This window comes from Pollicipes pollicipes, unplaced genomic scaffold (assembly GCF_011947565.3).
Source record: "Pollicipes pollicipes isolate AB1234 unplaced genomic scaffold, Ppol_2.1 Scaffold_6138;HRSCAF=7277_pilon_pilon_pilon, whole genome shotgun sequence".
In the NCBI taxonomy this organism is placed as follows: domain Eukaryota; kingdom Metazoa; phylum Arthropoda; class Thecostraca; order Pollicipedomorpha; family Pollicipedidae; genus Pollicipes; species Pollicipes pollicipes.
In genome coordinates, this window is record NW_023596818.1 from 33802808 (window position 1) to 33828518 (window position 25711).

General features: G+C 55.8%; 1 protein-coding gene and 4 non-coding genes across 5 annotated transcripts in view; 3 read left to right on the forward strand and 2 right to left on the reverse strand.

Moving 5' to 3' along the window:
- The window catches only part of LOC119105693 (obg-like ATPase 1), a gene marked incomplete in the record, with an annotated part of 123113 nt that overhangs the window by 88148 nt on the left and 9254 nt on the right, over positions 1–25711 (reverse strand). Inside the window, 5 exon segments of the mRNA XM_037229162.1 lie at positions 422–519; positions 1019–1096; positions 1494–1666; positions 12781–12908; positions 25281–25341. Coding sequence (XP_037085057.1) covers positions 422–519; positions 1019–1096; positions 1494–1666; positions 12781–12908; positions 25281–25341 — 538 coding nt within the window.
- Positions 14442–14514, forward strand: TRNAR-CCU (transfer RNA arginine (anticodon CCU)). The gene has a single exon. It is a non-coding gene; the product is annotated as a tRNA-Arg (tRNA).
- On the forward strand, positions 15223–15295 carry TRNAR-CCU (transfer RNA arginine (anticodon CCU)). The gene has a single exon. It is a non-coding gene; the product is annotated as a tRNA-Arg (tRNA).
- TRNAR-CCU (transfer RNA arginine (anticodon CCU)) lies at positions 17597–17669 on the reverse strand. Its single transcript has one exon. It is a non-coding gene; the product is annotated as a tRNA-Arg (tRNA).
- On the forward strand, positions 18151–18223 carry TRNAR-CCU (transfer RNA arginine (anticodon CCU)). The gene has a single exon. It is a non-coding gene; the product is annotated as a tRNA-Arg (tRNA).

The following is a 25711-nucleotide window of genomic DNA, read 5'->3' on the forward strand; positions in this document are numbered from 1 at the left end:
CGGCCGGCGAGCCGCCGCCGCGCCGACGGGCGCGCGCCTCCGAAGGAATTGTGTGGGGCGCGGCCGGCACCCTTGCGGAGCCGACCGATCCGGACAGGTGGTGTCCCGCAGCGCGCGCATAGGACCGGGCACCGGCGCGATTAATGGTGCCGGCTGGCCGGCGCTGCTACCACATTACACGGCGCGGCGGGAGGTCAACCCTTCGGCGTCCCGTCCGCGCCGAGGCCGCCCTACAACCGGCCAGTCGGTGGTGACATCTGGCGACAAGTAGAGCAGGCTCCCACGGCGAGGCCGAGCGTCACAATGCGTCGCTCCTCGACTCCAACTGCGAGGTGGCTTCTTCACTGAGCACGTGGCAAAACAGAATGGGCGTGGCATTGATGCACACGGCCCACGTGGCGGCGTGCGATGAAATGCTCACCATTTGTTCTTCTTCCGGATGAAGTCCTTCTCGGAGAGATTCACCAGGTAGATGACGGGTTTGGCGGTCAGGAACAGGTGCTTATTTAGCACCTCGATCTGCACGAAAAACGGGTGTGTGGTTCGACATGCAGCACGCGCGAAACGGTACGTCAACAACTGGCCGACATCAGCGAAGAATTTTGCACACTGGCCGCAGGTGGAAACGGTTATGAACGGACCCACAGCTGCTAGCCCTTCTCAGCACGCTGCAAACTAGTCAAACGGCATGCCTTACGAACCCTCTCGCCCCCCCCCCCCCTCTTCCCAAGTCCTACATATGCAAACAATCTTGACGAACGCCCCGCTACACAAGCTTATGAAATACCGCATATTACCAACGACGCCAGGCCTCCTGTTCAACTTTATGACAGCGAGCAGGGCTCCCTCAGTCGTCATCAAATAGCAGTGCGTGGCGAAAAGAGACACGGGTGATAGTGCGGAGCTTACTTCCCCGGCGTCATCAGCAGCGCACTACGGGCCACCGAACACCAGCGGCGCCAAAAACAAACGTCTCCATAGCGCTCGCGGGGGAGAGGAAGGGACCGTCGCCGCGTACCTCATTGGCGTTCCACTCCTGGAAGCGCAGATGTTTTTTGTCTTCGCATAGAACAGACTTGATCTTGAGGAGGATGTCCTGCAGCGAGAGCCGAGCGTGAGTTCAGGTCGAGATACATCACCTCCTGGAAGTCACCCAACAGCCCGCCGACCCGATCTCTTTAAGAGTTCTAGTGCCTGGCCATAAATCAATGTAAAATATAAAAAAATACCGTAAGCCATCAATTATGGACAGAATGTCCGTAAATGATAAATCAAGAAGAAAATGCTTCAGGAAGCATAGTGTTTTGCATTCATAAATACTTGGGGGAGGGGACTGAAATGTTTCAATCTGCACGACAAACTGAAGCACGGAAACCCTGTGACTCAGTCCACTACGCGCAAAACAGCACCAGTAAAACCACGCAGCATTGCGGTACACAGACTGGCGACCGTCCGCTTCCCGGCACGCGGATTCACGCGTGCCACCGACTCACATATTCGGGCTTGGCCTTCTTGTCCGAGCGGAGCACGTTCTTCTCGAACTTCTCGATGAAGGGCAGCAGGTAGGCCTCATCCTTGAGCCGCAGCTCCTCGTTGATGATGGCCAGGTCGCGCACAGGCTCCACCTCGCCCTCCACGTGTGTCACGTCATCGTCGTCAAACGCGCCTGCCGGCCACCGCCCGTCGGGGTCACTCACGACACGGCACGGCACGGCACGACACGGCACGGCACGGCACGGCACGGCACGGCACGGCAGACGGGGGCACGACCATGGTATTGTCATTGGGGCTTTATGACGCACCCCGCTGCTGAGGCTATATGGCGTCGCCTGCCTCTCAACTTGGCAGGAAGCGCGGGCACTGCGGGCAATCAAACCCCGTACCCCTGGTTTCCTTGACGCGCAGTGGTTAACGCAGGTCATGGTACTGCACGCCAGACGTCAGCACGGCCAGCCGCACCGCGCTCACGCCGGCCGTGGTTGTTTGAGGAGGTCAGGTGGTCAGACGGTAATGCGTGCGCAAGTTGACGCATTCAAGCTGAGTACCATAAAATGAAATACCCAGAGAAAACTTGCGAAACAAAGTGAGGCCCTAGCGTCCTTTCATCCTCCAGCCTGCAGATTCTCCCACAGGGCGGTGTGCCAGTTCCCTATGTGGAGGCTTTTCCAAGGCGCTCTCACTTCAATATATAGTAGACATGTATACATATATGCATGGTCTAGTCTGGACCACACACCTGTTTTCCGTGCAAATCAAGGTGCTAAATTAGCACCTGTTCCTGACCACAAAAGCCGTCATCTACCTGGTCAATCTCTCCGAGAAGAGCTTCATCCTCAAGATCCAAGATCCTTCATCTTTCCCCCTTAACATATATATATATATATATATATATATATATATATATATATATATACACGCACCCATGTAGCAAAGACCGGTACGCTAGTCAACACGGGCATGAGTAACATTTCGTATGGAGCTGCCCATGTCCATGAAATCGGTATGAAGCCATAGATGAGCACAATTTGAGAGCGTTAGGCACGTATTTCAACAGCCTGCAACCAGCCCAATTGGGAGACGAAACGGTGCTTCAGGTTTACAGCCCACATTCTGTTAGAACACCACATTGCGTAAGGATGGCATGGTTCCGCAGGCTGTTAAACCGTGTTATCTCTTAGAGTCAAAGACGAAGCAGTCAAGTCCTTCAGTGTGCGAACTGCAAAGTATAAACGTCGCGACATTCTCCCCCCCCCCCCTCCTCCCCCCCCCCACGACGGTCGTCCGGCCTTCTTTCGCTCGCTTTTAATTAAGCTGCGATGGAAGCGTGTTTTAAACCACGTGGCCGCTAAGATTCGGACCACCACGGGGCACTGGGCCATCACGGACTACTGGGCCATCACGGTCTACTGGGCCATCACGGACTGCCGGAGAACGCAATACAGGGGTGGCCGATTGCGTGACGTCAGTGAGGCAAGCTATACATGAATCGGCAATGTCAACAACCAACCAAATCGACTGATCCTTCAGATGTTGTGGTCTGTTGAAGCCCAGCAAGTTTGGAGATGCACAAGTCCGCTCAGGAAACACACAGGTTTATCAACTTCCATGAAAGGGAGAGGTCGCGTGTGAACAACGAACGCCACATAACAACCATCACGACATAGCATAATGGCGTATCATAGCTGACGAGGTTAGGAGAAAGCGAGTGGAGAAGAGCTGGAAAGACAAACTGAATTCCGCGGACCGACGATCGCCGTCGCATTCAGGTGAACAGAGAACCTCCACTGGACACGCCTGAACGCCGTACCCGAAGCCCACCACCCATCTGTGCCCCTGCGGCCCACTCCGGTTGACCGGCGGGGTCACACGCCGACACCAACGCCCGCGACTGGCGCCCGGCCGGTCCGGCGCACCGGCGGCCGGCTCGGCACGGCCCCGAGGCCCGGGCGTGCGCCGCTGACAGACGCGGCCCGGCCCGCCGCCGGCGCCCCACGGGAAATGCAACAAAGTGACAGCGCGTATTATTCCTCCGGCCCGAGCTGGACCGGGGTGGCGGCCATCAATTGTGGGCGGCCGCCGCGCCACGTCGGCCGGCCTTTGGCGGCCCCCGCTGCCGCCCGGCCACGTTAATTTATCGGCCCCAGCCTGTAATTAAGAATATTACACCGTTGTTCTTATGGCCAGAATGCGGCAGGCACGGATTGAATGGGGAGACGGAGAATCGGGAGGTCTGAATTATGAATCGGTATTTAATGTATTCGGCGGCAGGCGTTTTTTACGCAGTCGTCTGAAAAGGCTCGGTCCGGGCGCCCGAGCCGCAAAAAAGCGGGCAAATATCGCCGACAAAGCGGCTCGGGCCGACGGCTGGCGGCCGTACTCCGACGTGTGGCGGTCACGGCAGTCTGGCCACACCAGACGAGACCATACCAGACCGGACCACACCGGACCGCACCGGACCGCACTGGCGTGGCGGCCGCCCGCACCGCTCGATATGTCTGTCTATTCGGCACGCAACCCGCCAATCTGGTCATCGCCCGCCCGATTCGACGCTGGCGGACGCGGCGGCGACCTGCTTGCCGGGCGTGGCTTGCGGGGTGGGCGGAGCCGGGCGGTCGGCGAGCCCGCAGCACCGTCGACGACTCTGGCCGCTCCGCGGCCTGTCGCAAAGCCACTCGAGCTGGCGGTCCGGCCGCCTGTCAACCCGTGGACGAGCCGGTGGCTGCAGCCGGTCAACAGGCATTGTGAACGCGGGCGGGTCGTAGCTCAATCTGTGCAATTTTCGCCGGGAATTTCGCGCGCGGCCGCACGCGGCGAATGTGCGCGGTCGCACGTCACGCGGGCGAACAGGGCTACAAACGCGCCGCGGCCGATCTTACTGCGAGGCACGCGCGCCGGCGAGTCCGATCGCGGCGTGCGGCGGCCGGACGGCGCCGATCCGGCATCGCTGGAGCCGCGCCGCGCCACGCCGCTTCCGCCGCCGCCGGCACGACCATGGCGGCCAGCACGCGACCGTGCGGCGGCCGCCTTTGATGCCGCCACCTCAGCTTGATTGACACGAAAATGACAAAATTGGCGGCGCAGCCGGCCGGCGCGGCGTGAGGGAGAGCGCAGGGGGCGGGCGCGGGCAGAGGGGTGGGGGCGGTACCTGTTACCGGCCACATCAAAGAGGCGCGCCGCGCAGAGCGATGCAACGCCGCCTGGGCAGGCACGGCACACGGCCACGGGCGCCGGACGCGGCGTGCGTCATCCATTCGGACCCTCAATAAACGCCGGGATTGTGACGTTCCCGCTGGTGGCGGTCCACAACGCAGCATGGCACGGTGTCGTTGTTGTGCTAACTCCCAGAGCGGACGCTCCAGACGATATACCGAATATACACCGACATATGCTTGTGCCGAATGCACATGAAACACAACGAACTAGGACAACGTTATACTCGTGATGACAACACAAGGGAAACTAATAGGCAGCCGGGAAAAACGCGTCATAACGAATAGCGGAACAAAGAGCAGGCGATGGGGCAATACGTAACGAAGGCGCTCCGGATTTTCCAATCGATTGAGTCGTCCGTCTCCCGAGGCGATGGGAGTTCTCCGATTTCGCCGCAGCCGCCGAGGGGGATTCTCCGATTCCACCGCAGCCGCCGAGGATTTTCCGATTCCACCGCAGCCACCGAGGGGAAATTCTCCGATTCCGCCGCAGCAGCCGAGGGGATTCTCCGATTCCACCGCAGCCGCCGAGGGGATTCTCCGATTCCGCCGCAGCCGCCGAGGGGGAATTCTCCGATTCCGCCGCAGCCGCCGAGGAGTTCTCTGATTCTGCCGCAGCCGCCGAGGGGGATTCTCCGATTCCACCGCAGCCACCGAGGGGGATTATCCGATTCCACCGCAGCCGCCGAGGGGGAGGGGTTCTCCGACTCTGCCGCAGCCGCCGAGAGGGCCGGGTCCGACTGGATCCGGACTGTGTCGGAGGCCTCGATCCGAACGTACACGCCCGAGAGGTCTGCCGCCCCAGGCAGAGGAAGGTCACCGGCCCTGTTGGTTTTGTTGCCTCAGCTGCTCTACTAAGCAAGCTTCTTCACTTATTTGCCACAATATTACTGCATATGATGACATATCGCATATCATGATGCGTTAATACTGCCTGATTCAATAGATAACGAATTCCGTTACCAATGTTTCTAAGTTTCCCAGTTTCCACTGCAACGTCCATCTTCGAACACAAATGATTGCAACGCAAATAGTCGCATACAGGTCATCTACCTGCACCAAAAGAGTGTATGTCCATGAATTCAACCTTCTTTATATTTCAGCCTACTTTTATGATGTCTTCTGCATCGGTCGAGCTTCGCTGTGGCTGTATATAAAGCGAGACTCACACTGGGTGGTGATACTGCCCCACGAATTATGCGGCTTAGCGCGAACAACGCCGATAATTAGTTACGCTCACTGTCAATGTTCACTATCAAGACCAACAGGCCTGCTACACAACGTTGGTAGCAGAATTGCACCGGTTCCCGTGGACACCTGGGCAAAGACACATTACGCCGGCACTGCGGTACCGTCACTGGCCAGCTCGGCCGCTGATGCCACCAACAAACTCATTAACACCTGGTGCACTTCTTACGGTCTTGTACCCACCGAACTTCGCCTTCTGGTTAAAAAAATCGTAAAAAACAGCAGATTAAACATAACCACCGCACGGTCAAAACTGACATCCCGTCGCGTGTTTGTTATTGTTGTTTAATGGTGTTTCCGGGCGTATCGACTACAATGGCCATTTTGCGCCCAGTCCCGTTGCGTCCGTGCGCCGAAAAAGGCATGCAATATAAAACATCCTTTCCGCGCAAACATGTCGGAAGAATTGTAGGTGCACACGGAAATGTGATTAAAGCTACTAAAAATAACGCACAACTGTGATACCACAAATACGATACGAAGAATTCCGCCTGCGGAAAACTGTAGAGAAAGGCGCGTGCTTGCATTTTGGAAACACGAAGGATTGCGCATATCTGTTTTGCGCCAACAAAGCTTTGCGAACCAAAACTTTGCCGATAATTTTGCGCGTAGCCGGGACTGCAATACAAAGACGTGTCCAGACGATTCTGCTATGCCGCTGGAGCTGACACGCAAGTTATCCGGCCAACGACAAGCTGACAGGCGACATAATTCCAGCAAAAGAACACCACGCAGGAACTAAATTTATAGATTACACGCATAGAATACTCACTGTGGACCGTCTATCCTCTGGTATTGCAGTTAGGTGAGCTACAACAAGGGAGCGACGCGTATTGCTGCGAAGCCGGTATGAAGTTCCCACCAAGATTTATATCAAAATCGTGTTGAGGACCATTTTTAACGTTTGAAAACCCCCAGAGCTATCGTGCGCAATATCCGACCAAATATCCCCTCATCCGACCCCATTTCCGGCGACACTGCTCCTGACACGTCTAGGAACGAGCACTGCGGTCGCCACGACTAGGGAAACAAGGCCAGGATCGCCAGCGGGGTCGGTTTTTCTTCTCTGCCTTTTCCCTCGGCCGGCCGGCCGGTCCCACTCGCTCTTAGTTAAACCCCTGCAGCCTGTGGTTACGCGGCCGTCAGACCAGCAGTCCCCCGGCAAGAGGGGAGCACCAACACGAGTTAATCATATTTCCCGTGCCGAAGGCCGGCCGACGTTGCCGTTCAATTATCCTGGCGCTGGCAGCCGTAGCTCGCCACGGCACGGGCAGTGGGGGACGGAGGGAGGCCACCGCGGTCACCGTCGGCCGGCGGCCGGCCGGGCCTCTCCCGCCGACGCGGCTGTCAGTGCCGACTGCCGGGGCCGGCGCTAGCCTCTGTTGAGGCTTGTACGTCGCTGGCGCCGCAAGCGCGGCAACAGGAATACCTCGGGCTGGGGTGTGCGCCACACACTTCGCGCAACACCAAACTATGAGCACGTGCATTTCGGGTGTTGCATGCTACACTGACCTGACCACAACCGGTGTAACAGGACGCCATGCCCCTGACCGTGCTGCCCGCACATGCCAACAAGCCATCAGAAAACTGGCCTTACTAAATGTCCCGAGCCCTCTGCTGCCGTCCGTGAGGCCGGCAGCAGAGGGCACAGACGAGCGACACAACAACCAGCATCAGACGTATTCTCCGGTACAGAGCCACCTGACAAATATCAGCGGTTTCGGCATGCCCCAGCGGCGGGGCGGCGACGGCGGCGGAGACGGCGGGTAGCGACAGCACTCGATGCAGTCCCCTGTTGTCCGCGTGGATGGGCAGTGGAAATCGTCCACTGTCCACCGTCTGGCGGTGGACCTGCGCACTGGTGTCGCAGTAGCGTCCTCGCTGAGGATGGGCAGTCCATATGCGGCTGCGCCGTGCCTGCGGCGGCAGCAGGTGCATGCCCTGTCCCTGTGTCCTGCCTCTTGTTACAATGCATGAAACTTTTTTCGAAATATTTCGACGGGAGTTGAGAAGAAGCCCGAGCCCGATGCTGTATGTTGTTTCGGTTGTAGTGTTCCCCCCATTTTGTCATTTAATTCTTACTTTATCGTGGTGTTTATGACGGTTACGCAGACGTTACATGCCTTACAGTTACGTGCGTTAGTGGTCTTACGTTACGTTACATTAAGCACATCTGTCTGAAATCCCAACAAGCTCAGTGCATGGAAGGCTGCACCCTCAAAGTGGCATTCAATGAATCCCTAGGCTTGACCAGGGACGGGATGTCTGTGTCGACAGTCGGTGTTGGCGGTGCGGACAAGCGCCGACAGTGGATGTTGTAGCGCGTGTGAGCGGGAAGTTCCAACAGTGGGCAGTGGTTGCCTGCAGTGATTATCGTAAGTAGTTGTCTTGAGTGGTAGTCGGAGACGGCTGTCTGCAGTGGTTGCCTGCGGCGGTTATCGGAAGAGATCGCCTGCAGCGGTCGTCGGAAGCGCGTGTTTGCAGTCGTTGACGACAGCAGTCGCCTGCGGCGGGTGTCGGAGGTGTGTCAGCAGTGGATGACGACAGCGGCCGCCTGCGGCGGGTGTCGGAGATGTGTCAGCAGTGGATGACGACAGCGGCCGCCTGCGGCGGGTGTCGGAGGTGTGTCAGCAGTGGATGACGACAGCGGTCGCCTGCGGCGGGTGTCGGAGGTGTGTCAGCAGTGGATGACGACAGCGGTCGCCTGTGGCGGGTGTCGGAGGTGTGTCAGCAGTGGATGACGACAGCGGTCGCCTGTGGCGGGTGTCGGAGGTGTGTCAGCAGTGGATGACGACAGCGGTCGCCTGCGGCGGGTGTCGGAGGTGTGTCAGCAGTGCATGACGACAGCGGTCGCCTGCGGCGGGTGTCGACAGTGCACGCGCGCGCCCGGGCCGGCAGCGGATGAGCGCGGCCGGCGCCAGTCGGCTGGACCGACCGCCGTCAGATCGCACCGCCGCTCGGCCTGCGCTAAGGCGGCGGCCGTCACAACACAGTAAATTACCCGCCCCGCCGGAGAGCAGGCCCAGACCGCCCGCGCCGCGCGCACCCAAACCGTCACTCAAACCCAGCGGCCGCGCCGAAAACACGAACGGCGACGATCGGCGGGCCGCGGCGCCGCCAGACGCCGATTTGGCGCCAACTGGCGCGCGCGCGGCGCCGGAGAGGCGCCGCTGGACCGCCGCCGGCCAGAGCAGAGCGGTCCGGCGCCGCTCCACTACGGCGGAGAGCGGCCGGAGGCGCTTCCGGAGTCGAGCGAGCACCCCGGTCAGGCCGAGCTGCCGCCACCTGCCAGCCGGCGGTCAGGCGGCGGCGGCGGCGGCCAGGCCCGGTCACGCCCTCCGCAGCCAGCCTCGGAGACGGCCGCCGCGCGCTGGGGCGGGGCAGAGGGTGGTTCGGTCACCGGGCCGTCGTGGCAAGTGCCCGCCTGTGGCCGCCGACATACCGCCACCGCCTCTCGGCGCACGGGACCGCAGTCGGGCGAGCTCGCGACGGCGGCGGCGGCCGAGACGGGTCACGCCATGAGGCCGCGTGCTGGTCTGCAGGCCCGCACACCGGCCTGCAGGGCACAGCGAGGGCGCCAGCCGGCCTGTAGAGCACCACGAGGGCGCCAGCCGGCCAGCAGTGCATCGCGAGGGCCCCAGCCGGCATGCAGAGCACAGCGAGAGCGCCAGCCGGCCTGTAGAGCACCACCAGGGCGCCAGCCGGCCTGTAGAGCACAGCGAGGGCGCCAGCCGGCCTGTAGAGCACAGCGAGCTGCAGAGCACAGCGAGGGCGCCAGCCAGCCTGCAGAGCACAGCGAGGGCGCCAGCCGGCCTGTAGAGCACCACCAGGGCGCCAGCCGGCCTGTAGAGCACAGCGAGGGCGCCAGCCGGCCTGTAGAGCACAGCGAGGGCGCCAGCCGGCCTGTAGAGCACAGCGAGCTGTAGAGCACAGCGAGGGCGCCAGCCAGCCTGCAGAGCACAGCGAGAGCGCCTGCCGGCCTGTAGAGCACAGCAAGCTGTAGAGCACAGCGAGGGCGCCAGCCGGCCACGCACCGGCTGCGTGAACGGCACCGACTTCGTTAACACCACTCCACTGTGGCCGCACGAAAGTCCAGCTAAAAAGGTTGAAAAGGCTCAAAAGGCTGCGCAAAGGTATGACTAAAAAGGTGACATTCTTGTTTTCTGTTAGTCATTTTGGGGTTAACTTTGCATGAATGGGCAGGGTCAATACTGGTTGTCATTCCCATCTCCAGCAAATGTAAGCTGCTACGCGTGTCATAAGGCGGACAGCCGGATGCAGACGTACTTCCGTCTATCTCCCTATTCACTACTAGCGCATGGCGTTATATCAGCTGACTCGTTCTCCAGCCCCGGGTCACAGGCCATCATCCAATTACTGACCAGAGGTCACCGTGACTGCTTCAGCGGGGGGCAGGGCGGGGGGGGGGGGAAGGGTGCACAGGGCACCCGGCATGACGGCGGAGGCATTAACACTTCAAACGCCGACTGAACCGAGACTGAAATGAAGGAGCTCAACGGCTGAGCCGAGTGAACGAAGTTCTCCTCGTGCCCTAAAGGCAAACAAATATTCATGTCAAGTCCACAGCAATGTTCTTCCTTGTGGTCATCCACGTACGCACAGTGGAGCTGCAACATTCATGCTGCATTCTACATGCGTGCAATTTTACCAACATTCCTCTTCACATACCATTTTCCCATGTTGCTCATTCGTTACGTTTTCAGCCGTCCAGACCACACCACGTTTACTTTTAGTTGATTGGTCGCATAATGTACTATTTCCGCACGCTCCTTCATCTTTACGGATCGCTTGCCTCTAAGGTTTCTCAACTGATAATTTACGAATGTTGTGTGCTTGATTTAGCCAGCATAACTCTAAGAACACCGCGCTCCGCCAACCCTGTTATAACTCATCTGTGTTCCCATACAGCATGCATCCCAATTTGTTCGCAAAACTCTTCTAACCTCTTCGATTGTTCGTTGAGGGTTGGTTGTCTTCGAGGGTTGTTTCAAGCTCTCATACCATTTATCACACGACCTTTTGGTCAAATAGCCGTACTGCCAATGTACCATAACACACATGTCAGAAAAAAAACAGAGCAAATAGAAAACTTTGACTCCCAGTGGTCAGCACGGATCCAACGGCATTTCTCCCATGGGAACGGCTACGTGAAAGCAAAGTTATAAGCCTCTCAAAGGACTCCCAGAAAACTGACATTGCAGACCAAATCAGTCGCGTTCTATTTAACTGTGAGAAGTACAAAAACGGTGGCATACTCCCTTCAAGCGTAAGTCCGGAGGGAGACCGTGAGATGATCATATTCGCATATTTGACGACTGGAGGGATGAAATGATGCATGCTCGTGTGTGTCCGATTAATAATATACGGATTGGCAGTGGAAAACCTACAGGCTAGTGGCCTAACCAATGGTGACTAATATACATGTTTGCCTTTCTCCTTTCTCAACGCTCATTCACATTCAGTAGAGGCAAGCTGATGCAACACTATACATTTGGTTGGCATAAAAATATGCGCGTTGAAAAAAGCAAGTAGCCAGCCAGCCCGTTTCAAACCATGCTAGTACGGAGTTCGCATACTTAGCCCATTAAAGACTGACAATAATCATAATGCTCATTGGCATAGGTACCAAAGAGTCTGGTTCCAATATGAAATACATTAACATCATACGCTGGCGTAAGACGAAAGCAACGCTGTATACGCGTGACTGAAATGTGGCCACCAATTGATCCCCAATCCGGTGGCATACGTAGCGCAACGTAGCGCACGCAAGGAGCCATCAAATTGGCCAAAGATCCCAAAGCGCATTATTTCGTTTCTAGTGGTGGCGGCAGTGATACCCTACAGCTGGCACCAAGGAACCGTCCCGCGGCGCGATGAGGCGGTGAAAGCGCGTGGTTGGCGCGCTCTTGCCAGTGGCGAACAGGACACTGCCACGAACACACGGCAGAACGCGACTTGAACAGGGCGGCCAAGCACGAAATCAAGGATTAGATAAATACAGCCGAAATGGGCAAATACGCCTCAGGCTGGAAAATGACAAAAGGCCGCGCCTGCCACGGGGCCATCGGATTACCACCTCGCAGGCCCTCGTCCATTAAACATTAGGAGACCACACATTGTCACCGTGGAACACGGGGCACGGCGGCGGACACGGCGGAACGGCGCGTTATGAAAGCCAAACATTAGCGGCGCCAACGACGCCTAATAACAGGGCCCGGGGTTGGGCGGACGCCACCCGAGCTCAGCGGAGCCGAGCCTGGCGCGTGCTGCGGCCCGGCAGCGGCCCGACGGCGGCAGCGGGCGCCGTCGGGCCGGGCGGCCCTCTGTGGCCGCGACTGCGGCCCGACGGCGACAGCGGGGCTCAGCGCACAGTGGCCCGCCAGCGCCAGAAGGCAGGACTTATTCACCGCCGCTGATCGTCTCTTACCATATGCTATCAAAAGCCAATACTGGCACCGACCATGCCTAAATGGATTTCGCGCCCAAAATGCACCATCTGCTCTTTCACGCCTCGCAGCACTCGCCGTTTTCACTTGCGCAGCTTGAACGAATCTCGCTTTAACCCCAGACTGTTTTCTTGCAACGCTACAACTTTCCGTGCAGTTCTTATGCAGAAGGCAGTGACATTCGAGCATCTTCCATCACTCCTAATCGAAAAACGTGTGTTTCAACCGGTTATAAATCAGGAGAGGAGAAGTACTCCTGAAGACCGCCATCGGACGTAGAGGGGGGTTCTCAGAACATTACCACCGCGCGTGCAACAGAGCTTGGGCGGACGCGAGCAGCGGGACGGCACACTCACGACATAGATGGAAGAGGGCGTCGCAGGCCTTGATGTGCGAGAGGAACGCGTTGCCGAGGCCCTGTCCCTCACTGGCGCCCTTCACCAGGCCGGCGATGTCCGTCACGTTCAGGAAGGCTGGCACCTTGCTGCCAACACAGTCACGACTGCGCGTCACGCGGCCGCCCCGGCTCGGTTGCAGGTCGCACGGCCACATGGCGTCATACGGTCACATGGCGTCATACGGCCACATGGTATCATACGGTCACATGGTACCACACGGTCACGTGGCGTCACACGGCGACATGGCGTCACACTGTCGCCCCGCTCCGGCTGCACGTGCGGGCAGGCTGCCGACATGCGTCCGGCAGCGCAGTGACAGCACGCGCCAATCGGGGGTCAAGCTGGGACGCTCAGCTGTCGGAAGGCTACCCGTCAGGCGTATGCCGACTTTGACGCGTGGGTCAGCTTAATTGTAGCGTGTGGTGGGCCTCAATGACCCCACGACCAAACAGCAGAAGGTCAAGACTGCGGCGATCCCGTTATCGGCGGTCACGTGGCGGACCGCGACCATGGCTGACGATGGGCGTGAGGTCGACTGAGGCCAAGGTCAAGGGAGGCGGGTGACAGAGTGGCGTACACTGACGATACACATTGGGTGCATCTAAAATCGCGCGCAGCTGTGTTGTCAGCAGTCGGCTAAAACAGCTACTGCCAGCCGGTTTTTGCCCGTTAAAGCTTAAAAACATTATTTATTAACTTTACCACTGTTCCACGGATAAAATATTTCCTTTCACCTTTGAGGGTGCCGCCGCAGCTGTCTGGAAGGGGGCTTTGCATCATCACCAGGTCACTTTGATCGCGACAGGGGGTCTGATCTTGAGAGGAGCGCTGCCACGCTAGGCTCAAGAATGCCTCGCGTACCAATACCAATGACGCGACGCCGCTGAAACCATCACGTTTAACGTAATTGAGTCGCATATTACGGTAAACAGACGTCCTATGGGCCGCACCAGCTGTTTAGCCTGGGACGTCCATGGTAAAAAGTTTGGTATCATAACACCAAAAGCAAAAAGTCAGACAACTGCCCACATGCCATTATGGAAAGCGCTACCTTTGGCATTAATACGCAGCAATAGATTCAAAACGACTTTCGACGGGATGAGGAAACCTCGTATTGTATGCATGACACCTCCTACACGCAACGACACGAGTCCAAGGGGAGACCAGACGCAGCGAGTGGCGCAACGACACGAGTCCAAGGGGAGACCAGACGCAGCGAGTGGCGCAACGACACGAGTCCAAGGGGAGACCAGACGCAGCGAGTGGCGCAGCGACACGAGTCCGGGGGGAGACCAGACGCAGCGAAAGGCGCACAGGCATGGTTCCGTTTTGCCCTGGCCTCATCAACACGTGCGCACGCTATCAGCGGCCTACATGTCTGCTCTACTGCTAACGGGCGCCCATGTCCGCTCCAAGATAGAATCACGGTGTCTCTCCCTCCCCTCCCCATCAGTGAGGCGTCGGGTCACCCGCAGGCGTCAGGTCAAATGCTCTGATACACGAGCACCGTGCCACGTCTTGGCGGCAAGACGGGCGCCAAGCTCCAGTTTGGCACGGCCGGGCTGTCAAACTGCGGGCGGGCGCCAGAGAGCCGTTCGCCGCAACCCGACCGGCTGTCAGCCCGCGTGGCCTAATGGATACGGCGTCGGTCTCCTAAACCGAAGATTGTGGGTTCGAGTCCCACCGTGGGTACACCTGCGGTTTTTAAGCCCCCGCGACGAGCAGCGCACGCTACCGGCTTGCAGCCAGCCAGCACGATCAACGTGCTTTAACGTGCCCGTGTAGCCTAACTACCGGCTTGCAGCCAGCCAGCACGATCAACGTGCTTTAACGTGCCCGTGTAGCCTAACTCACCCTGCTAAAGCCTACCTGACATCATCACCTATCACCACTGACATTGTCACGGAACCATCGCACAAATGGAACACGTTCTAGGCCATTACGCGGCAAACAGCGTGCTCGAACATTGGCTGTTCAGAATCTGACATCAGGGCACCACATCAGCAGCCGGACCCACAACCAAGTCATCACATTACACGAAGGAGGTTCAGCACGAATCAGCTGCATCCATTGCAAGGAAAACGGGGTAACGCTCGCCATCTTGGGGGCGTTGCAGGGGCGTTAACACCTGAAAGACCTGGACCATGTGCCCCTCCCCCTGATCGAATTTATGGCATGCATAAAAAGTACATGACTAACGTTGATAGTTAAATCACACACAAAAACAAACGTCAAAAACATGTCAGAGCCTAGTCAACATCGAGTTAACACTAACAGGTAACAAGTCAACGGCGGACCCTGGACAGTATCAACACTCGGGCCCACCTGACGTCCCCAGACCGGTGTCAGCTGACTGACGGCTTCAAGAAAGCCATCGTTGTCATCGACCCCGATGGCCCCGCCCGCGTGGCCTAATGGATAAGGCGTCGGTCTCCTAAACCGAAGATTGTGGGTTCGAGTCCCACCGTGGGTAGCCGCGGATTTTGGCTGAGCTGATCCACTGCCTACCAACGCTGAATTCGAACATAGCGGAACCCATATGCACTGATTCCCGCTGCGTGCGACAGGACTGCGTCACCCGTCAGCGAGTCTGAGCGGCATTTACACTGGATTCCGTATGTAGCGGAATAAGTGGTATGACTATTATCTTCGTCGAATGTGTAGCGATGTCCAAAACGTCTGGGCCATTGAGATGTCATGCCGTCGTCAGGTATTACGTGAAGGGCTGAGAAAGACTGGGTGGTGCTTGGCTTTCAGCTATGCACTCATCGAAGCCTGAATCTTTTCCTTGGAATCACTGAAGTCCGAACCAGGGTCTTACGATTTCCAGTGCTAGTGCTAGTGTAGTGCTACCAACTGGGCAAACCGAGAAGGACAATGGCTAACTGACCTAACCTGGTATGTCCTTCCTAGTTACCTACGTTGTAAACTGATGTAACCCTTCCGGTTACCTCAGTTGACATCGCATTGGATTCGTAATCAGAAGACCTGGTTCGAATATCAGTAATTACAAGGACCAAATGTGGTCCGTGACGAATGCATGGCTGAAAGCCCAACACCACCAGTCTTTCTCATGACTTCATAACGCCTGACGACAGATGTAGAGTGAACTGACCGAAACGGCCGACGCTAACACAACAGACGAATGTAATAATCAAATAATTCATTCTATCCGTTACGCACAGGATTCTATGCTATGCATGCTATAATGTAGATGACGCAAAAAAGCCGTAGCGCGAGACGTGCACTTCATGTAACTCTCGGCGGTTGAAGTCCCAGGCACCTGCGCCTGACGCAAATCTGAACACCCCAAGCAAATGTCCGAGATAAAGCGCATTTCGCGAGTACTAATACTGGTGGATAAAAAAACGACACCCACGGCCCGTGGAGGGAATGATGCTATTCTGTCGATATACTAAATATAGTCAGAACTAATAAACCAATGAGGCCGATAGCCTGATAAAGCATTATATTAGCGATGGCAATACCTCGCCTCACTCATTCCGTGCAATAATCAACATGTGCGCATAAGGTCGTTTCATCAGCTCACGACGAGCAGCGAGCTTGGCCATGGATGGCGCATGCTAGTTATCGTCCATCACTCAGCGGCAAACAGTGTCCTCGGGCATTGGCTGTTCAGGCCTGACGTCAGCGCGGCTCTGGTCTGACGTCAGCACGGCTCTGACCTGACGTCAGTGCACCACGACAGCATCAATTACACTCTTCCCTAGGAGGCCTCTCACCAATCAATTACATCCATCGGAAGGAGGACTCGTACCAACCAATTACATCCATCGCAAGGGGGCCTGACACCAACCCATTGCATCCATTACAAGGAGGCTTTGCGCCGACCAATTACATGCAATGCTGGGGGCTTCGCACCAACCCATTGCATTAAACGCAAGGAGTCCCCGCACCAACAAATCACGTTCATTGCAAAACGGCACTAACTCGAACACATTGTATCCTTTGCAAGGAAGCCTCGCACCAACCAATTCAATTCATCACAAGAAAAGTCGGATACCGTTCGCCATCTGGTTGACTAAATGTTGGCAATTAAAAATTATAGGGAGCTGCGCTCCCCTCACCTCACACACAATCATCGGCAATAAACTTGCAGCATTTGGTCAATCCTTGCATCCCACGGACGTAGCAACAAAAACGGAAAGATGCATGAGAGGCACATGAATACAGTTTGTTAGGGAACAAACAGCACAGAGGCTTCTTTTAAGAGTTGGCCACAACAAACCGTGCCAATCCGCACAAAATTACTGAGAGAATGCAGCAAAATTGAGTTCATAACTGACCTCATTCCTACAGAAAAGAAGACTTGGCGGACCGAATGCCGTACCGACCAGGGATGTAACTTTTTTATTGATTTGGTCGTTCAATATTACAGTTTTCATTAGTCCTCCTTAGATACCTCAGTTGGTATGGCATCGGATTCGCAATAAGAAGACCTGGTTCGAATCCAAGCACTTCTAAGGACCAAATATGGTTTGTGACGAGTGCTGAAAGCCAAACACCACCAGCCTTTCTCATGACTTCATAACGTCTGACGACAGGTAAAGAGTGAACTGACCGAAACGGCCGACGCTGATACGACAGACAAATACGAAAACCCATTGATGTATTCCACCCATTACCCAAGGAACTCAACGCGAACGCCACCCACACAACCCGAGAATTGTTATACCACAACAGTACGAACACGGTTCACAGCAAGCAATCGATGTGTTGGTGGTTGTGATGCCTGTCGGCTAAAACCGACCGCTACCCACGGTGGGACTCGAACCCACAATCTTCGGTTTAGGAGACCGACGCCTTATCCATTAGGCCACGCGGGCGCCCTTGCGACGCTTCATTTCGGTGAGAACATAGAATTGCGGCCCTTCGAGAGCCGCCATTCCTTGAATCCGGTCTGATGTCTTGTCCCCCTTCCCTGACTTTAAGAAAAGTGGGCCAAATTCGGAGAGAAACCCATAACTTGGCGTTTTTGTGTGTATGTTGGCTCACCGTACACCGTTCAGCCCCACCCCACCCCACACTCATTTTGCGAAATCCACCCCTGGTGCCGACGGTTGGTCGCTGCCCGATCTGTTACACGGGTCACAGGCCAGCGGCGCGCCCCGGACAGGACCGACACTTGGGCCCACGTGACGTTCCGACGGTTGGTCGCTGCCCGATCTGTTACACGGGTCACAGGCCAGCGGCGCGCCCCGGACAGGACCAACACTTGCCTCATGCGACGTTCCCAGACCGGTGTCCGCTGACTGACGGCTCCGACAAGACCACGCCGATTCGCTTTCACTGCAGCCACCAGCCCCCGCCCGCGTGGCCTAATGGATACGGCGTCGGTCTCCTAAACCGAAGATTGTGGGTTCGAGTCCCACCGTGGGTACAGGCACGAGTTTTGGCGTGGCCCGCATAGCGAAGAGCGTGCATAACCCAAATAGCATTGTGACATACAAGCCATGCCCCACGCCGGTTCGCACACGCGAGCCATACCGTATGCAACGAGCCGTTTCATCACGTCATGCTCCTTACTCCGCCCAGAAATGACTTCCAGTTCAAAACGTCTTGAATTGGATACCGCCTACTACAATCCACGAGCAGCGGTAGTACAGTCCATCGGACTGCACGCCCTCGGCTCGACCGAAAGGCACTTACTTAAACAGCACCCGCTCAACGAAACCACTTTCATCAGCCCGCACGTCCGCCAAGCTTGGGCTTCCAAGCCACGATCGAATAGAGCACCTCTGCTCAATGCCACGTGGACACAGACGTCCCCATGGTCCGGGCCACTTCGACACTTTTTCCTTGTCCTGTCCTGCAGCATTGCATGCTCCATGAAAAGTCACGGTCTGACCTCCTACAGGCCGCGCGTGCCCTCGAATTAAATACACCTTGGTGAGAATTCCAAAGTACCAAGCGATGAAAATTGAACCCATGTCCGCCATCTCGTTGGAATGTCGTTACTCACTGCTCATATCACTTCATTGGGCCTCAACTCCTTCAGTCAGTGGTCGCTGCGTCTGTTGAGCACTGGCTTGCGATTGTTTTGTTGCGAAACTGTACAAATCTGGTTTGTCCTTCCAATGCCAGCGACAACAGCGTCGGATCTAGCGAACTACTTGGCAAGCGGGGCTGCTGCACCCTGACCTGGAGGTGAGAGGCCAAGTCGCGTCGCGCTCATCAATAGTTCGGGGGACCTGTTCACGTGGAGTCTGTGACTGTCCTAAAGACGCTGCACGCCACGAACCCCAATCGCCATCACTGCCCGTGGCAACACCCGGCCGGTGCAGCCTTTCACAATTCCATCCCCTGATCAGCGGACGCCAGGCCACATCGAGGTCCGGCCGGCCAGCTGGCCACTTCCGCCGGCATTGCGCCCAGCGCACGGCGCGCCGCCAAAAACAACCCGTTGGTTGCAGTGCGCTGTTTGGCCGGCAATTTGGCGCGAAATTACGGCTGGGCCGGCGACACAGCCCGATAATGTCCGGCCTGGCCGTATCATTCGATCCAGTAATCGCACCGATCCCATCTATAATGAATGTTTTGGCCGGCCGTGGCGGCGGCTGGAGGAGCGGGAGACCGCCGAGCCGACGCAGCTGGCGCCACCGCCGAGACGAGTCCGGCGCGCCGGCGCGCCGCAGCATGGCACGCCAAGGTGCCCTCCACGGCTGTGGCCGCGACCGGGGCGACGGCGGCCGGCAGCACCAGCCACCAGGTCAGCCCGCAGTGCCCGGGGCGGCATCAGGGGCTGACCGGACATCCCGACCAGGTGGGCAGGGGCTGAGCGGGCACCCCGGCCCAGGTGCCAGGGGCTGAGGTCCTACGGGCACCCCGGCCAGGCTGACAGGGGCTTGACTGAGTCTGGACTCCGACATACCGCGGCAGATGTGACCGACACCGGCCTCGGTGGCCCGAGACATTTTGCTCCGTCATCTACCCCACCTTAACACACTGCGGCCGTTAGCGCGCCGCTGTGCTAATTAATGGCCGGCAATTAAACGCCAGTATCTCGGACAAGTGCGGAAGGGATGATTCCTGGCCACTGCGGTGTGGCGAGCAGTGCTCCATCAGTATTCACGCTACGCCGTTCGTGACAGAACGCAGAACAGCATGCGTTGACGATTAGACCGCAAAACCATATTTGACAACGTAAATCATAAACAAACTCCGGAACAGCAAACAGTTAAGAACAACGAGGAAATGTACCAAACGGGAAAAGCGTTGTCGTTAAAATAGGCCCAGAATTGCAAACAACGACGTACATTTCCTACAGCAGCTTTTTTACAACTCGACGTTCGTCAAATGCCGTTATTATCATTTGTCCTAAGCTTTAAAACGACTCGAACAGAGACCCTTGATATACACGCTATATATCAATTTGCTTCACAAAGTCGTTTTAACATAAATGTGGCCGGAGTGGCGGCTTCCACCGAAAAAAGCGCCCGAATTCCCGCCACTCCATAATTGAGACTTTTGCCGCGCACTTTGATATGCATTTAATTTTCAGCACACAAATTTACACCCATACTTACTGAGTGATTGGATGGCACTGACATGGTTTTGGGCATTCTTTGATTGAAGTACGCTACCACAGAAAACCGCATGACTTATTAATATCGCAAATTTACGACAGGTTGGTTAAGGACAGCATTTTGCAGAGCGTAACCGAAACAAGGCAACCATGAAACAAAGACACCCATAAAAAGCACTGTATGAAGCGATTAGCGCAGAACGCGGCAGGACGGCAGCTCTTTTAACTTGTTAGCAAGCAGGGTCTAGAATACTGCCGTAACTTATTAACGTAACGAATTTAACTTAATAGCAAGCAGGGTCTAGAACAATAAAATAACGGCAAATATGAGTCCTGAGTTATTACGTTGATAATGAAAGACTTTTGATATATCAGGGGGTACTGGTGAACCGAAGTTACCAAGCAAACATTGGTTATGCTGCATGAACTTTAATTGAAGCAAGTGAGCTTGAACACTGTTGCCAATGTTGGCTTGACGAAGACGGTAAACCGGCACCGCTCAGCACACTGAAGTGGGTCAAGAGGGCAACTTCTGGTGAACGGACTCCATCTCCACTTCGGACGCGTCTGGTGTTGCCGTCATTGCGGCTCTACGGCGTTCTCAGCAGTGCAAGCCATGTGACGTCGCTTGTCTGTCACTCACGCAAGATGGCTGAACACCGCGGAGAACATCGAACTCCGTATCGCTGGTTTCCAACACAAGCAGCTTAACCACCGCGTTACTGCCACACCCGTCTTTCCCTTTATGACATATACAGGCGACGTATCACGCATGCCTGACAAACGATGAATGGACTCTCCTAATTCAGATTTCTGGATTTTGCCGCCTATCGCGGTTTGATAGCTCTGTGAAGCCACGATGGGAAGCGGCAAGCATCTCGTGTCGCACCTGATCCATTCCATCATCGAATCGATGGAAAGTTGTAAGCGTCTCATGATGTACCTTACCCAGATTATTACATTTAGTGCATAATATATCAGGAATTTACTACGGAATTGTGTTCATTTGTACGACGGACGCCAAGACTCCGAGGTGGCGGATACGTTCACTCCGATGGGAGTTTGCATCGGGTGCCCCATTTTCGCACTTCGCCATGGACACTGCCGAATGGCGGGCTGCACCGCAGCATGGAAATCAGCCAGGGTTTCGATCGAAAGCGAGGTGCCTTTAGGTGGCGGTCTAACAGCGTGAGCATCCTGTGTTCGTAGGAACAAAGAAGATCGAACGCACACCCGGAGGCATTTTTCTGGGATAGTGAAGTAAGTAGGGCCGCTAACAGGGGGACGGGGAACATGTCCTCCCACTGGGGTCATGCTGCACTCTGGAGGTCAGCGCGTCTCTCTGAAGGCAGCGAAAAATTAATGGCCGTTAGAGCTGGGGAGAACGCTGGGAGCCTTTCAGGAATGGTCCAAGACCGTTTTCCACTGGGAAGACAATCACAAGTTCACCATATCGCGCACCCCACGGTGTTGCTGGAGACCCCGTGGACATGTTATAGTTCAGAGAAATGTGATTATGTAAGTGCGCCAGATGATAATCCACCTTTTGGTTCGCCATGTCGTCACCTTTTAGACGGCAGTGGTAGATTTCATAAGCGATTTATGAAAACCAGGTGTAAACAACATGCAAGGACACCCGTGAAGATAATATAGGCCGACTGCAGTAGTGCACGCCACTATCAAGCACTTAACCATATGCCTGGGGCGCTTCGCTTAAAGTAATCCAGACAACGCTCCTCGACGGAGTTTTTACTCGCAACTCACGATTTGGTTTGTTTCAACGGTAATGAAAGTCAGCAGCACTCCAGTATGGACCAGGCAAACGTGCCGCAAACACCAACATGCCGAAGGCGTTCGGAACTACAGGAACCAGAAACCCCGCAGCGATTCAAAATCCATTTTTGGTCCCATAACGCTATCATGAGTAGGAGCACGTACCACTGCGACTGGCAGGCGTGCGGCGCTCTCCAGCGTCCACTCTGTCATGTTTAATCGGGCCAAATGCCAGACGGGGCCGATTGCTGTCATTACCAGCGGCCGGTGAACGCTATCGGCCATTTTCGAGCGGCGACAGGCCACGAAGCGCCGCCGCAAATTGGCCGCCGGCCCGGCGCGCAGCCCGCCCGGCTGCGATGCTTCACATGATCGAAAGCCATTAGATGGAGCAGCCGACGGCCGGCACCTCCGATTGGCCAGGTAATGCCAATATGGCGCCGCCCGTCGCCATGGTGACAACGTCATCAATTATAGACGGGCCCGGCCCGGCAGCCGTGTAAGACCATCGCATCGCGGCACTCAATACCTGAAGTGGTGCCGTGCATGCCAGCTGCCACCAATCATTTGCCGGTGTGGCCTCAAACACGCGCAGGGCGGACGCTTCAGTAATGGCATTGCAATCAACGGACCAAAGTGCAGAACGTAACATTTCATTTCATGTCATTTCAGCTCGTAAGGTACGAAACAGCGCAAAACGTACGCGAACAAATAAAACACATCTGAACCCAACATCGGCACATCCTGATTAGCAAGCATGCCGCAAGATCCCAAAAACCGCTGCGAAAAATAGTTGTAATGCAGTGCAGTTTGCGGCAAGCCTACGATGCAAATACATAGGAATGTGCGTGCTCATTGCCCATCGAGAAAATTGCTTCGTTTATTGACTATGTCGATCATGCTTGTTCAGTCCCCCTCCCCCCCCCTTGAACATGATGGACATCGGGCTGTCGACACACATACATAGGTGCACCGTCACACAGACACACTGTTACACGGGCATGCCGTCGCAACACACAGCGTTGCAACGCACACCGTTGCAATACACACCGTCGCAATACACACCGCCGCAACACACACCGTCGCAACATAGGCCGTCGCAACACACGCCGTCGCAACACATGCCGACATAACACGCGTCGTCACACATACCGACACGCCGTCACATAGACATGCCGTCACATATGTACGCCGTCACATATACACGCCATCACACACACGCTGTCACAAAGACACATTGTCACCCACACGTCGTACCACCTGACCCGAGCCCGGCAGTTTTAGTTCCCGGCCCAGATTTCGGTAATCCTTCGCGGGAGGGCTAACGCAAAATTGACGCTCTAACGCGAGACTGCGACCTGCTAGTCGTTCGTACCCCGTCATGGCCAAAAAGCCTTACCGAGGGCCTGCGGGTTCTGACACCGTCATGCTCTGCTGCCCCCGAACCCACCGCGGGATTTTCGGAGCTCTTCCGCTGCGAACGAACTTCCGCGCCCCACCACCGACGACGGCTCGCCAGTACTCCCTCCAAAATTGGTAAGGCCAAGCCCGGGAGATATTTACCAACACGTGCATACATACGCATTCAAGCACACGCACAAACACGTAGACATCAATATACTGGAAGTTGTGGGGGCAAACCAACCAAGAAGACAAGACCGGCACCAGGCGAACGCTGGCGTGTGAACACCAGCCTAGGCCACAACAATTCTTAATGTCAACAATGACAATCGGTATGACACAGCTTGACTAATGAAACGTAAGTACATTATTTGAGGCCCGATAAATCAACAGGAAATTGACTTCGCCGTACCAGCAGAGCATTAGAGACCACGCCACCATCATAACCTGATATATTATAGCTGGAAACCAAAGAACAACCACCTCTGCCACATGACGAAGAGCCATATGGAGACGGTAACGGGTCAGAGGTAAGCCCGGGCTATGAACCACACCGATCGGGTCGCTCTAAAGCCTCTCTCCGAGATGCTCATATTGCCGCCAGCGCTGTTGCCGAATGTAATGCCTAGTTAACATATATGCTAACGTGAAATAACTGTAATAACCGACTGATCTAACTAGCTTTTGGCGGGCAATCAGCCTAATGTTGCAGTTTCAAAATAATAATTGCCGTTTCTCTTTTGTTAAAGAAGCGTAACGCATTTAACTGCAAACTTTTCCAAGGAGCACCAGCCACTACGATGGTCACTTTGGCGTCAAAGGCACATGGAGAAACCGGGATTCGAACCAGGGTCATCCATGGAACACCAAAGGTCCCCACTCCCCTTTCTCCCTTATTCGTTGAAAAAGTTGCATGTGTACTTTTCGGTTTCCATACTTCCAGCTCACAAACCCAACTTAAACACAAGAACCGACACAAGCAGCAGCGGTCGCGAGTGGCATACCTACCTGATATCCCCGTGGATGGACCATCGACTTCCTCAGTACCTCCAATTGATCGGAACGCGTCCTCAAACAGTTTCGACACTCAGCACTCAAACACGTGGGTGTTTCGTTCGCCTAGCTTTTCGTGCCTTTCTAGCTAGCATTTGCTAACCAATTTTTTTTTTTAAGCCAAGCTAACTAATGTTCCGCAACTTAATGCATTTTAACCCTGAACCATTACGATATTAGACACACGGTATGAGCCATGCAATTTATGCTTGATTTGATGGACCACATTCATCATATCATCACAATCATTGCTGGAAAATAACCATTTGAGTGCATTCTAAAACTGTCGCCAGTGAGGCGATCCAGCACACGATAGCTAGCTTGTAAATCGCGTTGTACCTATCGACTACACTGCCACAGCGTTCGCAATGCGAAAACAGTGATGGCCAGTGGGCAAGCCCCGCGTATTTCTGTTCACATGTTGCAGATCCCGTGTGACGACAGCGGATAGCCTGATGGCCGCCGGTCTCGCGTCCCAGCATCATTAACTGCACCGCAAACAACATAGGGCGCACTGCTCCCACAAAGAGCGTCATTTTTGTAATAACATCCGCACAAATATGAGCCAAAAAAATTAGAGCACGGTCAGCAACGAATAGATTGGTTATCGAGAGGCCGGGAACCCTGGGCGGCCTGTGGTCACGAGGGGAGGGGGGCGAGGGGAGCGTGCCCGGCCTGGACTGACCTGGCCGGCTTGTAGTGCTCCACCAGGAAGTCGTACCGGGCGTCGGGCACCGGCACGCGACGTGCCTGAAAGAAGCACCAGGTTAGACGCACCCAGAGAGCGGGCAGACCGGGCCGGGTTAGTTGCACCGCACTTTTTAGCCGCACAAGCGGGGCTGGACACACCAAGAGCCGTGTCGCATGCGTCACGCCACGCTACAGACGCCGAGCCCACAACTGCAGAACTAAGCCGGACACGTCCATGTGTGACACATCTGAGACACCGGTGTGTCTCAGAGGTGTCACAGACGCCAGGTCAGGTAGCAAAGCACACAAGCCGGGACGACAGTCACGTGCACCACGACACAAGCGGTCACGGCGGACGTCAGCCTCGACCAAGGCCGCTGGCACGCACGCCCATGGTGTCAGCGCATCACCCAAGTGCATGGTGAC